Genomic DNA, 15,711 nt, shown 5'->3' on the forward strand with positions numbered 1-15,711 from the left:
GCTTGCCCTCCATCCCCTGCAGGGATAGCGCCACACTGTGGTGGTGGAACAAGCAAGATACGCTGCCCTTGCTATCTGGACTGGCTGAAAACTACCTCTGTGTGCAGGCTTCCTGCACCCCATCTGAGAGGGTGTTCTCCACGGCTGGAGACACCATAAGCCCTGAAAGATCCTGTATCCTTCCAGAAAAAGCAGATATGCTCATCTTTCTGCAAAAGAACTGTTAATTTTCCCTACTAATTTTTTATAATTAGTATTTTTTGTTATTTAAAATAGGTTATTATCCCATCATTTGTTATTAGACATTGTTGGTTATTAAGTTTGTTCTTGTATTCATTTTTCATTTAAACACAGATGTTACTCCAGTTTCACATTTCCTGTGGACATCTTGATCTTGTTGAGTTTGTAAGATTGTGCAATAGTTAAGTAAACAAAGTTGATTCTGATAATCAAACTGTTTGTTCTCCTTTTTCCCCCAAATTGGAATCGAAAAAAGAATCGATAAAGAATCGAATCGTTTAATAGAATCGAAAAGGGAATCGGAATCGTGAAAATCTTTTCAATTCCCAACCCTAACATGCGGCTAAACATGTCATCACTGGTCAGATCAGGGAGGGGACCAGAGAAAATTACGGAGTCCGACATTTTTTTGGCAAACTTACTCACCGAAGCAACACTAATTTTAGTGACCTCCGATCGGCGTAACCGGGTGTCATTACCACCAGCGTGAATAACAATCTTACTGTATTTAACCTTATCCTTAGCCAGTAGTTTCAGGTAGGATTTGATGTCGCCCGTTCTGGCCCCCGGCAAACATTTGACTATGGTCCCTGGTGTCTCTAATGCCACGTTTCTGACTATGGAGCTGCCAATCACCAGAGTGGGCTTCTCAGTGGGTGTGTCACTGAGTGGGGAAAACCGGTTAGAAACGTGAACGGGTTGGTGGTGACCAGTGGGCAGAGATCCACGACTACGCTTTCTGCGTACAGTTACCCAATCGCCTGGCTGCTCAGGCACTTTTGGAGGACAGCTGCGTGGGGGGCCTACTTTAACTCCTGGATGTTCAACAGCCTGAAGCCTGGATTCTAACTCTGACACCCTCGCCTCCAAAGCTACAAAAATACTACACTTATTACACATCCCATTATCACTAAAGGAGGCAGAGGAATAACTGAACATCTGACACAGAGAGCAGGAGAGAGGAGAGGAAGAAGGAAGAGTTGGAAAAGAGTCAAGGGAGGGAGAGAGAGAAGCCATAGCAATGCTAAGCTAGCGCTAGCCTAGGCTAGCTACTCCTTGCTATCAGAAATAAAACCGTGTGAAACTGACAAGTGCTCAGTTTCACTGTTCATTCTTAAGTGGAGCTTCACTGGTATTTGCAGGAGAAGTAATAGCAGAGTGGAGGCAAACAATGGTAGAAACATGGTAGAAAATGGATCCAGAGTCTGGTCTATATAATTTCTATTTAACAGAGACAAGGACGCAGAATTTACTTTCTATGGTTCTGTTTGTAAATATAACTGAACAAACTACCTAAGTTGTCACCCTTATAGCACCCATTTAGCTGTGCTGCATGGAGGGGCAGCAGAACCTCTCAGCTTTGCTCAGATGGTGAGGATATAACGATAGGAAAGTGTAGGACATTATGCACAATATTTGTAACATGATATAAAAAAGAGATGCTAGAAATGAGTACATTAGACGGGAAGGATTTTGTGTCTTAATCCGCAGTGTTAACATTTCTCTGTGAGCAAAAAGAACCAGAACCACTGTTTAAAAGCTACATAAGAAGCACAAAGTCTCTCCCAGCACTGGCTGTTGGATTACACTAAAAACAGAGAACTACATCACATTAGCTACGTTTAAGGCTGATTTATTCCCATAAACCAGGTCGTCTGCATGCGTGTCGCAGTGAATGCAATCCGCAACTGATTGAATATGTTGGCCTAAAAATGTTGTAATTTTCGTTTTACCCTAAAAATAACTTTGATACATAAAAATTCATGAAACTAATTAATTCAAAAATTATAAACTTTTTGTTTCATTTTTCACCAAAGGAGGGTGTCATTTTTTTCACCTGCACAACACATGCTGGGGTGAAGAAGCTGTTAGGTCAATAGGCTGGTTTATGCTCAGAAACCAGGTCGTCTGCGTGTGTGTCGCAGTGAATGCAGATATGCCCCCGCCCAGGCCGCAGACACTCTCCTGCACCTCTTCAAAACTGTAGTCGACCACATACAGTGCCGCAGAGAGGAGGCCTCTGATTGGACAAATCTATATCCACTCTACACTATGCGTATTTCCTGTTTGGTTACCGGCTTGTTTTGTTCGTATGACCGCCATTGCGGGAAAAGACTCATGAAGATGGACCAGCTAGAAGAGCAAAGGCGCAAGAACGCTGGAACCCTTTTTCTACCTAAATCCCTGCTCTTTTTCGCCCTCATGTCCCTCCATTGTTACACAAACTTGCCCCCACTTCCTCATCACCTCGGCCGTATCCAGAGGTTGAGCTAGATGGGGGGGCCAGGGGGGGCTACGGTCCCCCTTAGCCAATCATTGGCCACCCCTACTGTTTTTTCCCTTCTAATGCAGACCATGGCAGCAGTATTACTCTCAAGTAGAATATTCAAAGCATTTTAATTTTTCATACATTAACAATTACTTGACAACAAAAGCACTGTTGTTAATTATACACATCAATGTACTAAAATTAAAGATAAGTACAGAATTGCTGCTCTTTTCAGAACTAGATTTTGCGTTATATGGGGTAAAGAAAAAATGATGTGACTCTGCAAGTCATCTTGAGTCTTCATAGAAATCGTAGGTAACTAACTATTTTAGTAAAAACGTATTAAATAATCAATTTATGTAGATACTTGTAAATATCAATGTTATGCATAATGATTATTGATAAAAGTAGGTAAGTAATAATAATTGAAAAGATGTTCGCCCCAGAACTCTAACCTGAAAGAATTGTTTCAACTATACCTTTAATCTAGGAAGCACGGATGTTGAAATATATGCGTCTATTTGTTAGGAACGGCTTTAGGAAAGTATAGTTAGTCTTTATTTAGTGGATATTGACATTGTGCTGGTTAATTTTCCTGTTGGAACAGTGTAGATTGACCCGGAGGTTCTGGCTCCTATCCATTTTCAGCCACCCCTCAGTGTAAATTAGTTAATGCCTGGCCACCCTTATAAAAATGTTCTGGCTGCAGCCCTGGCTGTATCTAGACCCACAGCTAGTTCCTGATTGTCCCTGTTGTGTTGTGGCGTTGAATAACATAAAGTAGACCACGCTTCATTATTAAGAATAATTCAAAAATATTTGCAAACAGCTCACTGCGACACACTGCTGCAGGAGTATAACCAGCCCTTTACATGAACACAAAGGCCTGATCAAATCAGATGAAAGATGTTTTAATGTCAGAATGACGAAAATAATTTGAGAGGTGTTATTGTCATTTCGCCATTCTGATTGGTCTCTATTTACACACCCATTCAGATCTTTGTAGTATAATCATCATGTGTCTAACATCAGCGTGACGTTTTTCTCTTTACTAACCATCCACTGGATCCTGGTCCTTGGTGGATTAGGTGGCTCTAAATATTATCTGGGGATGAACATGTTATCCTGCCCCCTACCGCCCTTATCTAAAATGACCGCCTAAAATAAAAGTACGAAGACAAAGATGCGATAACGACCATAATGGAAAACAAAACCAGATCAACAGACACGGCTGCAGAAAAAGAAATCAATGGAAACAGAGGTTTTGAACTTCAGATCAACCGATTTAGAACGGATCGCTGACATTTTGAGCATGTAAATGTAACAACTGTTAACATCCACTTTATTGAAACGAAGTGGTAAAGAGCGTGACAGTGAATTAAAGCCACATACCCTGTCTGTTACATCTCTGTAGTTTGGAAATTGTGTTGTATATATTTTATTCTTCCTTGTTTTATTCACTTTTTTATCTTGTAAGTTTCATACTGTGTAAGAATGTTTCATACTGTGTTATGTATCCAGTCAGTATTTGATATAGCTGGCTCAATAAATAGTTTAAGTATAATGATAGACTATTCCTTTTAATTCCACATATTGTGAAAAAAATGCTTAGCCCTTCATCTTATGAACAGACCAGCTTGATAAGAGAAAAAAAAACGAGTTTTCAGAAAATGCCTGCTTTCAATTAATCATTAGTCGGTCAATAAGATCAATAATCATTAATTAATTAATAACATGCATCCCTGTTCTTATGCTGCTCTGAGGGCTTAGATTTAAGTTTCTTTCCACAGAAATTGCATGTAAAATTGTCTGGGTTTTGTGACTTTATTTTCAGCCTCACCGTTTAAATTAGGTCCATATGTGTCTCCATCTGTCCATTGGAGAAATCATTACAATTACCTATTCATCCTTCTATCCTTCCTTCCAAATCCTTGGGCTCATTATACATTTATTTACTCTTTCTTTAGCCCAACTATTTATTTACCCATCCATCAATTTATTTATCCATGTATGCGTTTATTTATTCAACCATCCGTTCCTTTTATCTATCATCCATCCATCTCCTTACAATCTGTAATTATGTTAGCAGTTCCATTTGTTGGAAAGTCTGTCATTTATTCTCAGTGAGCTTTTATTTTTAAACTCTAAAAACAGAATCAGTGAAGAACGGAAACATGAGTATGGAGAAGGTCAGAGTGCTGACCCGGAAACTGTGCTGAAAAGGCTGGATTTAAACCCTGCCCTGAAACCATGAAAGCATCGGAACCAGACAGCAGATTCTGGGGGAGGCGGTGAAGGAGGGTGTTGGTGTCGGCTTGTCTTCATAATACGGACCATCGCTTTCATTCAATGAGCCATCCTGAACATTGCCTCCACAGCTCACTGCAGGAAGCTGACTGTGTTTCTTTCTCCTGGACGTCACATTAAATTCAGCTTTAATACGTTACATCAGGGGTCACCAATTAAAAATCAGAGGGGTCCAAATAAAGAAAACAACAAGCAGTAAAGGTCCAGAGACATTTTTTATATTATCCGTTACTTTAAACAGCATTTAACACTGAAATAAAATTAGGTGTTTATGCATCCATCTTATACATTGAATTTTTACGACCATAAGGCGCACCGTACTAAAAGGCGCACTCTCAGTTATGTGTCCCATTTCTGTATTTAACACACACATAAGGCGCACCGGACTATAGGGCGCGTTTTTTATATACAGGTACATGTCCTCTACTACCTTTAAATAGCTCTACTGCGTATTTAAAAATACAGCGGGGGCAAAACTGAGTATGACTGTGCTTTATTCATGTATTTATTACAAAGTATTAATCAAACCTGGGAGCTGGCCGTGAGACAGACACATCTCAGATGACACAGCGCTGTGATCACTCCTAAATTAACTTAAAATCCTGAAACATGCCGACGGAATTTGTTCGCTTTTATTGCCGGTATCCTGGTGCCTGCAGTTTAAATTATTTAGATGAAAAACACCTGCCAGCCGCCGCGGTGAACCTGGAGGCTACCCGGCCTAGAGGCTGCTGATGAAGGGATTTCTGCTGTCGGTGCACCGCTGGTATGTGGGGGTCTGAGCGCCTCCGACAGAAATAGATAATCTGGATGAACTGACTGCAATTATTAAGTTTTCAGGTGGACTTTCTCACTTAAAAACATATTAAAACTACTTTATTCCCACTGATCACAGCAAATATAGCTGCAAGATTTAGATTATTTGGATGAAAAAACACCTGCCAGCCGCCGCGGTGAAGAGGAGGAGACCCGGCCCTGAGGCTGCTGTTGAATTAAGTTTTCAGGTAGAAAAATAGAGCGGGAGCAAAACTGAGTATGATTGTGCTTTATTCATGTATTTATTACAAAGTATTAATCAAACCCATCAAAGTCATCATCCTCTGTTTCTGAATTAAACAGCTGCGCTAAATCAGACATGTCAATTCCCCTTCTTCGCTGTCAGAGTCACTTTCCGTGCAGCGCGGCTCCTCAGAAATAATGCCGGCTTTTGCGAAAGCTTGAACAACAGAGCCAGCAGACACGTTAGTCCAAGCATCTACAATCCATCCGCTAACGGTGGCGTAACTTGCCCGGCGCTGCCTTCCACTTATCCTGAAACTGTACTCTCCGTCTGTCATCCATCGCTCCCACGCCGCTCGTAGCCTTACTTTGAACGGCCAGTTCACACCGATGTCGAGCGGTTGAAGTTCCTTTGTCAGACCTCCCGGGATAACGGCGAGCACAGCATCCATTTGATTCACCATGTTTTTCTCATCAGCTGTGAGATGGGCACGCATGGAGTCACAGATTAACAGCGATGGTGATGCGTGGAAAAAAACACCTGTTCTCCTCACATACACCTGCCTCAGCCACGATTACATCATCTCCTCATCCATCCAGCCCTTTTCATTGCAGCAAAACTTCAATTTTTCCATCTCGAGCAGACTGCTGCTCAAAACGCGCTGCGGGACCTTTTGCTGCGCCTATACGCGCGTCAACCATTGACTTTGCATGTAAACTCGCTGCTTCTGCTGCACCTGCTGGGTCCGGTTCACACAGATGTGGAGCGGTTGAACAGCGAGCACAGGGTTAATTTGTTTCCCCATGTTTTTCACATCAGCTGTGAGATGGGCACGCATGGAGTTACATATTAACAGCGATGGTGATGAGTGGAAAAAAAACACCTGGTCTCCTTACATTCAGCCACTCTTTCATCATCTCCTCAATGAGGTGGTCTCAAAAGTCGCAGTTACAACACACATAAGGCGCACCGCACCAAAGGGCGCACCGCACATTTTGAGGGAAAAAAAAGACGTTTAAGTGCACCTTATAGTCGTGAAAATACGGTAAAAAAATATCAAAAAAAGAAATAGAAAAATTTTCCATTCTACAATCTAAAGTGTTTTTTGAAGTAGAGAACAACAATTGTTCAGTTTGGTGTATAGACAATTTCCTGATTCACATATTTTATAAAACACCTGAACTAGCCTTTTCTTTTTCTGTCTTAATGTTCTCAGTGGGCTTTATGCTACCCTGCAAGGCTTTAAACCTGGTTTGAATGGAGACAAAGCCATTCTAAAGCACATATCAAGGAGCTCATTTTGAGCCTGGATCCATATTTATTTTTGATTCTGTTCAAGGTGGAGAATCCTGCTTCACAGCAGCAGGTTGAGCCAAATATCCTCTAAATGTTCAGGGTCACCTTTGAGCACCATTTCACTTTCCTGTCAGTAGTTCACCAAGCTATTTCCAGCAGTCCACACTTTCTCTGCTCTCTTTTTCTCATCGTCTTCTCCTTCTTTCCCATCGCCTGGCTTGCCACAGGTTTGCCTGCTGTGTCTAAAATAGTGTTGCGCCGATGCCATTTTTTGGGCCCGATACCGATACCTGGCTGTGCAGTATCGGCCGATACCGATACCATAAAAATGTAAAATAATTGCCATCATGGCTTTGTCAAGCTGCTGCCTACCTTTGTGAAGCAGGAAAAACTCTAATACAAAGTGAATCCAATAGAACTTTTTATTGCCTAACAGGAATGGGTGACAATAGTTGAATAAACTTATGGCTCTCAAAATGGTATCGGTGCCCTATTTGTTGGTACTCGCCGATACCGATACCACCATTTTAGGGCAGTATTGGGGCCCCGTCCGATACTGGTATCGGTATCGGTGCAACACTAGTCTAAAGGCCAATATATGCTTCTGACGCACAGCCTCTGCAACCGTCAAATCTGTCTCCGCCACCGCTGAAGTTTTTGCGAGTTCTCAAATAGGCTCCCCCTTGCGCTTTGGCGGAAAACTGCTGTGCTTCCCTAGAAATTCCAGACTGATGGTGCAGAAGCATATCAGCAAAACTGGTTCGCGACCAGACCCAAGCGACATTTGATGTGTGCGGTTGCAGAAGTATAATCTGCCCTTAAAAGTTGCTAGCAGCAGCTTCCCAGACTGACACCGCTAATTGGCTAATTTGTATCATGTGCAGCCTGGTCCTGGACTCTCTGGAGGGCTTTACCGTATTAACAGGAGAAGCTGCCCAAGTGAAGTTAGACACTGTCGTCGGACAACATGCAGTAATTTATAAATGTTTTAAATCAGGTTGGGTCCGGATTAGCCAGCAGGTGGGTCCGGATCCGGCCCGCGGTTCGCACATTCTACATTAAAGCGCAGTGAAAACAAACATCATTCCTTATTATCCCTTATTACCCACAACCAGGAGCCTCCCTGCAGCATCACCAACTGCATCATACATTCACAGGTATTGTGCCAATTGAAACCAAAATAATCTGAGCTCATTCAGAATTCACTCTGCAGCCTCAGCAGATTGACCCTAGAGGGAAGTCTGGATACGGGCTCAGATCAATGGCAGCACTGCTGGCTTCCATCAATACTTTCAAGCTGTGTCATTATTTAAACAAAAATCATTACTCCAGTCTTTAAAAAATGTAATATTCTGTCAAATACTGGAGGGAGAAAATAAAATATTTAACTGTTCAGCTCTATTCAAGTGATGTTTGTGAAAGATCCTCAGTGGGGTTGGATTGCTCATCGTATTTAGTATTCATCTGTCTTTTTTCAAATTTGTCATTTCAACAATTCTGAAAGCTGTAGAGTCTGATGTCTTTGAATTTAAGTTTACTTGTTTATAAAGGTGAAAGTTAAAGATATTTGTCATTCATCTTGTTCAATGAAGGGGAAAAAAGAGTTTACAGGCTGACAGATTATGCCTAAACCAACTCTAAGAGATTATAAAACATTCATGACTCAAAGTTTTTGAAGTGACTCATTGAAGTAAGCTTAGCTGCAGCTCAGTGGACTCAGGTGGCTGAAGAAGAGCCTCATAGTTACCTAAATTCCTTCAGCCTGGTTGTGCAGAACCTCTCTGTCCTCATGGCTTTATTACCCGACCTTGGACCGAGGTCAGAGCTTTAGCAGAACTGGAACATCATTTCTACAGATTGGAGAGACGCAGCAGTATGGTGTCCTCACTGTGTCTCTTCTGATAAATGTATACAGCCTTGCTCAGCCTCCAGCAACCTTAATGAATCATTTCTAAACATTTCCAGACATTAACATACATATCATACACAACTCAACAACAAAAAAAAAAAAAATGTTTACCAATGTTTGTTTCACCAGATCTGTTAGTACAGGAGTTCCCACACTTTCTGCACTGCAAAAAAATAGATCTAAATAATATTTTTTTCTTAAAATACATAAATTTTTTCTTCAATTGGGGACTTAAGTGAGAAAGTTTGCCTATAGAACAAGACAATTTACACTTAAAATAAGAAAACACGGTTGCATTGTATCAAGTGCATTTTATGTAATTATCTTATTTCAAGAGTAAAAAGACTAATTCCATTGGCAAACTATCTCATTTACCTACTCAAATTAAGGGTAAATACATTTAATTTAAGAATCTTTTTACTTTTTTCTAGGTTGTTTTTCCAGTGTAAAAAAGAAAAAAACAATAGCATTGTCTTATTTCAAGTGCATATTATCTAATTATCTTATTCTAAGAGTAAAAAAATCTTATTCAAATGGCAAATCATTTTATTTACCTACTCAAATTAAGGGTAAATAAACTTAATTTAATATATTTTTACTTATTACTAGATCATTTTTGCAGTGCAGCCAGTGACCCAAAAGAAAAATAGTGTATTTAATCTTAATCTGAAATAAGATGATCTGCCAATAGAATGAGTATGTTACTCTTGAAGTAAGATAATTAGATAATATGCACTTGAAATGACACATTTTTTTTTTCTTATTTTAAATGTAAATGGTCTTGTTCCGTTGGCAAAGTGTCTCCACTGTCTAAATTCAAGAAAAAATGCAGTTATTTTAAGAAAAAATGACTTATCTAGGTTTAGATTTTTTTTCAGTTTTGCTTTACTCTATTTATATTTATAAACACACACACATATATCTGTCTACATATATTTCTTTATGTAGTTAGGTAATTATATCAATTTCTTAAATAATATTAAATCATTTCAAGTATTTTAATCATTCAATATAATCATTTACTGTAATATTTGAATCATCAGAATGATTGGGGAAATTATGTCTTGACTTCTGTTTTCACTGGAAAAAATAGAAATCTAGATATGTCATTTTTTCTTAAAATAAGTGCATTTTTCTTGGATTGAGGAGGTAAAAGAGACATCTTGCCAATGGAACAAGACAATTTACACTTAAAATAAGAAAAAAAAATTTAATTGTCTTATTGCAAGTGCATATTATCAGATTATCTCATTTTAAGAGTAAAAATACTCATTCCATTGGCAAACTATGTCATTAACCTACTCAAAATAAGGATAAATACACTTAATTTAAGAAATTTTTTACTTATTACTAGATCACTTTTCCAGTGTTGAAATCTATTCTAAAAATGAGTGTATTTTCCCTTGATTTGAGCAGCAAAGTAAGACAATTTACCAATGGAATAATATGATTTAAGTAAAAAAAAAATACTCCATCTGGTTTCAAGTGCATTTTATCTATTTTATTTTAAGGGCAAAAATACTCCTTCCAAAGACATATCATCTTATTTACAAATTGAGAGAAAATACACTTATTTTAGGACATTTTTAACTTGCTTTTAGATCCTTTTTAATTTGGACAGTTATAGAAGAATTGTTTATTTTCCCAAAACGCTATGCCGGTTAGAATCCTTCATAACATCTTGGGAGGGAGAGTTCTGTTCACGTGCAACCAAACCTCTGCTAAATCACACAGAAACAGCTCTGCAAAACCATCACTGTGAGAAACGGTGTCTGCAGCATCAAGATGACCTCGGATGTAACCAGACCTATTGTCCACAGGGATTAAATTAGGAACGTCTGGTCAGTTTTGACCTGAAACCTTCAGGTGTTTGATAGGATGCTGAAGATGAAGATAAATTGAATCATTCTGCATCAGAATCAAAGTAATAATAGTTAAATACAAGTTGGCGAGAGTTCAACTAAATCTGATCAAAACAGTGAAATGTTCTCACTATCTGATAAATTCGAACAACTTTAACTGAATAGAGAGGTCAATGTTATTCACTGAAGATCTGGAATGCTGATCAATTCCTTCTAAAGACGATTGAATGTGAATATTGGACCAAAACAAGTATTAGTTCTGGGTTTGGACACCCCAAAACAAATCGGTTTGATTTTCAGTTTGTTTATACATGATATAAACAACTCAGAGCAAAAACTTTTTATTAAAGATCACTCAATAATCTGTGGACAACCTTTTAAGTTTTTCTCTTTATTCTCAGTTAAAAGCATTTAGCCTCCGTCTGAAGGGATGGGGATCACATCCAGACTGGTTTGGGTTCCGCCCAACCCAGAACTCTCTGCTCCGGCACCTGCTGTGCCATTTATTTGTGTAGATTTAGCCATCCTCTGCGGCAGCTTCCCGTCAGCAAACAGAGCGCTTCCTGTTCCTGGAGGAGGTGGAGAAGATGCGGGTTCACTTCAGATTTCAGTGGGGGAAAAAACAAAAATCCCATCAATACTGCAGCAGCGAGGAGCGTCTGCTCCGTGCTCCTGAGGATATCCAGTTGCTAATGGGCCTACTTTATGATGCACGCTCTGCATAGTTTTATTTATGTACACGAGTTACTTAAAACGAGAGGCATTTTCCACTGCCGTGACATCGATAAAGAGGGGAGAGGTAGTCCGCAAGTATCTTCCTCAGCTCCACCAAATTGATGCAGAAGCTGTTTACTCTGCATCAGTCCACAGGTTCTTCCACCTCCTGCTATTACTATGACTCATCAATGCAGAGTGTCCGTCCAAGCAAAGTTTTACCAGTCGGCATGCCATCAGCATATAAATAAACAGCTTTCAAACTTAAAGTTCAATTTTGGGTTCAGTTTAGTCCAAAGTTTGGCTCAAAACATGCAAACATGAGTTATAATCAAAAGTAAACGAGCCATACACTTTGATAGAAAGCCTTTGAAAGTCAACATTAAATCCGTTTTTTTGTGATAGTTTATGGAACTTTAAGCACAAGTCTGTTTGAGGTAAAAATAAATAAATACAGAATAAAAGATTGCATCAAAGTGTTTTCTTAAAGCACCTTTAGATTTAAATCCATCCTGTGTCCTCTTTGCAGGGATATCCCACATCTTGTTTCACTTTGCCTATGCCGTCCCAAACATTTACGTTTCCTCTCATTTGTACCTTTATTGATTTTCAATTCATGTTAGACTCACTGTGACTTTATTTCGCTATATTGCATTTAGATTTCCTGTTTTGTCACTGGTTGTTTAGGTAGCTGTCAATTTCCCGGTAAAACTGTCTCAAAAGAGAATCTAGTAAGCTTCACTTTGTTGTGCCGTGTTGATCCTTTCCTATGATGTCAGCATTCTGCCAAAAGTGAACAAGCAGGTTTATTTAGCTCAGTTTATCCTGAGCTGTCTCTATCTTTAAGCTGCTATAGTCTTAGACTGCTGGAAGACACTGGGGTCACTTTTTATTTTTCTGACTTATTCTATCTCTATTATCCCATTCTTGGGTATTTGTTATTAGAGATCTGTTTTTCAGTTTTTAATCCTGTTTTTCTCCTAGACATACAGTAGCTAGTTCAGTTCAGCTTAGTTCAGCTTTTACTTTGATTAACTAGGTGTGCTCTCTTTCATCCCTTTGACATGAAAGTTTGTGCAGAACTCGTCTGCTTAACCATTTCTTTCCCAGACACATCCACCCATGGTTCTAGTTTACCATTACTTTTTTTTATCATAGTATTTATAGATCAGTGCTTCAATGTTCTTTTTGTTTCTCTGCTTCTGTCTCCTTGAACCCCAGTCAGCCTCGGCAGAAGGCCGCTCACACTGAGCCTGGTTCTGCTGGAGTAGGATGACCAGACTTCTCCGATTTCCGGGGACAGTCCCCGTTTTGGACCCGGCTAAAGCTGTCTCTGGAAATGTCCCCGATTTAACTGTTTTATGAATGAGGGGGTAAATATTGTTTGTAGACTGTTATTACAGTAGAAAGAGGGCTCAAGCATGCTGCGCACAGAAACAATAGTTAGCTAACTGATTGGCAGCTGTTAACGTATAGATGAGGAGTAGAATGAATGCACCACTTTTAAAGAAGATGAAGAAGTTCTTTATCACAGCCGGTCGCAGCTGCCTTGTGTTATGAGAAGCTAATCTGGGAGCCGGCAGGGAGACAGACCCTATGATCACTCCACTGAAACAGTTTATTCAAGCCTAAATGAACTTAAAATGTTGAAACTTGGCACCAAAATATTTTCGCTTTTAATATTGTGGTGACAACAGTTTGTACCACATACTTGAAAAACGCTGACATCTACTTCCAGTCGCTAGGAACAGTAGGGGAAGATCCCCCGAGGCGACCCGGCACTGGGAAAACGATCTAGAAATATGTCATAATTTCTTAAATTAAGTGTATTTACCCTTAATTTGAGTAGGTAAATAAGATGATTTGCCAATGGAATTAGTATTTTTACTCTTAAAAATAAGATATTTAGATAAAATGCACTTGAAATAAGACAATGCAGTTGTGTTTCCTTGTTTTATATGTAAATTGTCTTGTTCCATTGGCAAATTATCTCTTGCCTTGTCAATTCAAGAAACAATGCATTTTTTTAAAGAAAAAATTACTTATCTAAATTTAGATTTTTTCCAGTGGGCCTGCGGCCGCTGAGCTCACTGCATGGACACCGTTTTGAGGTGGACTTTCTCACATAAAAATATATTAGAACTACTTTTTAACCACTTATCACAGCTAATATTGCAAAGCCGTTCTCTGCCATTACGATATGCTCCTTTATTTAAGTGTTTTAACTGTAATAGTGGTAACTCTTATAATGGTAACTGTAATAATGTTCCAAACATGAGTCCAGTAAAGTCTGGTCTGTATACAACCATCAAAAATAAAGCAGCAGATGTTTTTTTGCTGCTCAAATCGCAGTGTGAATGTTGCGTTACACTTTCTGATTGTTTGAATTAACCTATGAAACATAATACATTACCTAAAAATTATCTCATGTCTCATTGTCACATTTCCACCTCTTGTCAAGCACACATAATCAGGAAAAAGGTAGTGTTGTAATAAAGACAAAAAAGTTAGCTGCATTCCATCTCAAAATGCAGGAAATAGCGTTTCAGAAGATCTAAATTTCAACATTTTCTAAAGATGCGATACACCAAGGTGTACACCCTATGAAATATTCCTAACCAAAGGCCTGTGTGTGAATATTTCTTAAATGTGTGAACTTTTGGCAGAATTCGGGGCTTTTTATAAGCAGAGGATGGTGAGCAGGACTCAGCCCTGTAGGCTCTCCTGTCTGCTCTTTAGCTGGCTGTGTCCCCTGGTACTTGGAAAGCTCTGCTGCTTGGGGGAAAAAATACAATAAAGCTTCAGATGTCCATATTTTTAACGTGTTTGAAGTCCTCCTCTGTAACTACAGTCCTTTTTTTCTGGGTTTATCTCTTCAGAAAGTGTCCGTTTAGCTTTTTCTGTGCTGCCACAGCACTTGTTCTTTATTTGAAATAAACAGTAACAGCATGCAGAGCTGTAAACTCCTCCATCAGCCAGTGTGGACGATATCTAACTGTCCCAGAACAACCATTTCTTTCCCCTGCATGTTTCCCTGAGTGGCAGAGAGGGACCCGGATCGGGTCGGTGTCTGCTGCTGCAGAACACATGTAAATCACAGCTTGCCCGGCAGAATGAGGACAGCTACAGTTGAATGGATGTGTTGCTCAGCGCTTGATTCATTGTTGCTCAGCCTCGGCGTGGACATGAATGTCTCCGTCCTCCTCCGAGGTGGACGTGAAGTTCCTCCCCCTCAGCTGGGACGCCACTTGCTGTGATTAACTACGACCCTCTGCTACTTTACACGTGTTTCAGAGGCGCAGGGAGGAATTTTAAGTCTGAAGGCAGGCAGAAAGTTTCTTGTGTGAGTTTGGCTTTACTTCCTCATCCCATAATCTTCTGTTTGCGTCTGCCTCCTCCTCCTGCTGGTTTTAAAGTCATTAGCTTCCTAATCAGAATTTGCCGCAATCTGCATTATTGTGGGAAGATAATTGGATCGGACTCTCCTGCGTGTGAGGCAGAGATATTGTTAATTATCAAACATCTTCCATGAATTAGATTCAGACGTAAAGCAGCTTAGAGCTTCTTTGCTTTCCATCAAAGTTTGTTGTTCCATCAAAAGTTTTCTCTTCTTCTCCACAGGAGCCCGGTCGCCGTCAGCCACGGCTGCTACTGTTTGGCCCTGCTGAGGTCGGTGCCGGCTGCAGCCTACATCGTCCTGGTTACCGTCCTGCGTTACCATCTCTTCATCTGGAGCGTCTTCTCCCCCAAATTGCTCTACGAGTCCATGCACCTGCTGCTGACCGCGGGCGTCTGTCTCTTCTTCATCACCATGGAGCAAAGCCACAGCTCCAGTAAGTCTTAGGGAGGTGAAAGAGAAAGATCAGATCCTCGGACTGCTGGGACTCCGTCCTGAGATGATGATGATGGAAATGTGTTAAATGAAAACGGTTTGGGATAAATAAAGGTGGGATGTAACTTGTTGAAGACAAACAGTTTTTCTCTGAGATCTGCAGACTAAAAGCAGCTTTGCGAGTTTTTGGAAAGCTTTGATGTTTTTATACAATATCCTCTGAAGCATTCAAGCATCCTGCCAGAACCGAATGTGTCTGAAGCTGCAGACCATCGACTCTCG

General features: G+C 40.0%; 1 protein-coding gene across 1 annotated transcript in view; it reads left to right on the top strand.

Moving 5' to 3' along the window:
- pigg (phosphatidylinositol glycan anchor biosynthesis class G) overlaps positions 1 to 15,501 on the top strand; it is a 166,448-nt gene extending 150,947 nt beyond the window's left edge. The window contains exon 13 of the mRNA XM_038277616.1: positions 15,219 to 15,501. Coding sequence (XP_038133544.1) covers positions 15,219 to 15,441 — 223 coding nt within the window. The 3' untranslated portion in view covers positions 15,442 to 15,501. The remainder of the gene's footprint in view (positions 1 to 15,218) is intronic.
- Positions 15,502 to 15,711: the final 210 nt, after the last annotated feature.

The sequence above is a fragment of the Cyprinodon tularosa genome, unplaced genomic scaffold (genome assembly GCF_016077235.1).
Source record: "Cyprinodon tularosa strain WSP-4 unplaced genomic scaffold, ASM1607723v1 ctg133, whole genome shotgun sequence".
In the NCBI taxonomy this organism is placed as follows: domain Eukaryota; kingdom Metazoa; phylum Chordata; class Actinopteri; order Cyprinodontiformes; family Cyprinodontidae; genus Cyprinodon; species Cyprinodon tularosa.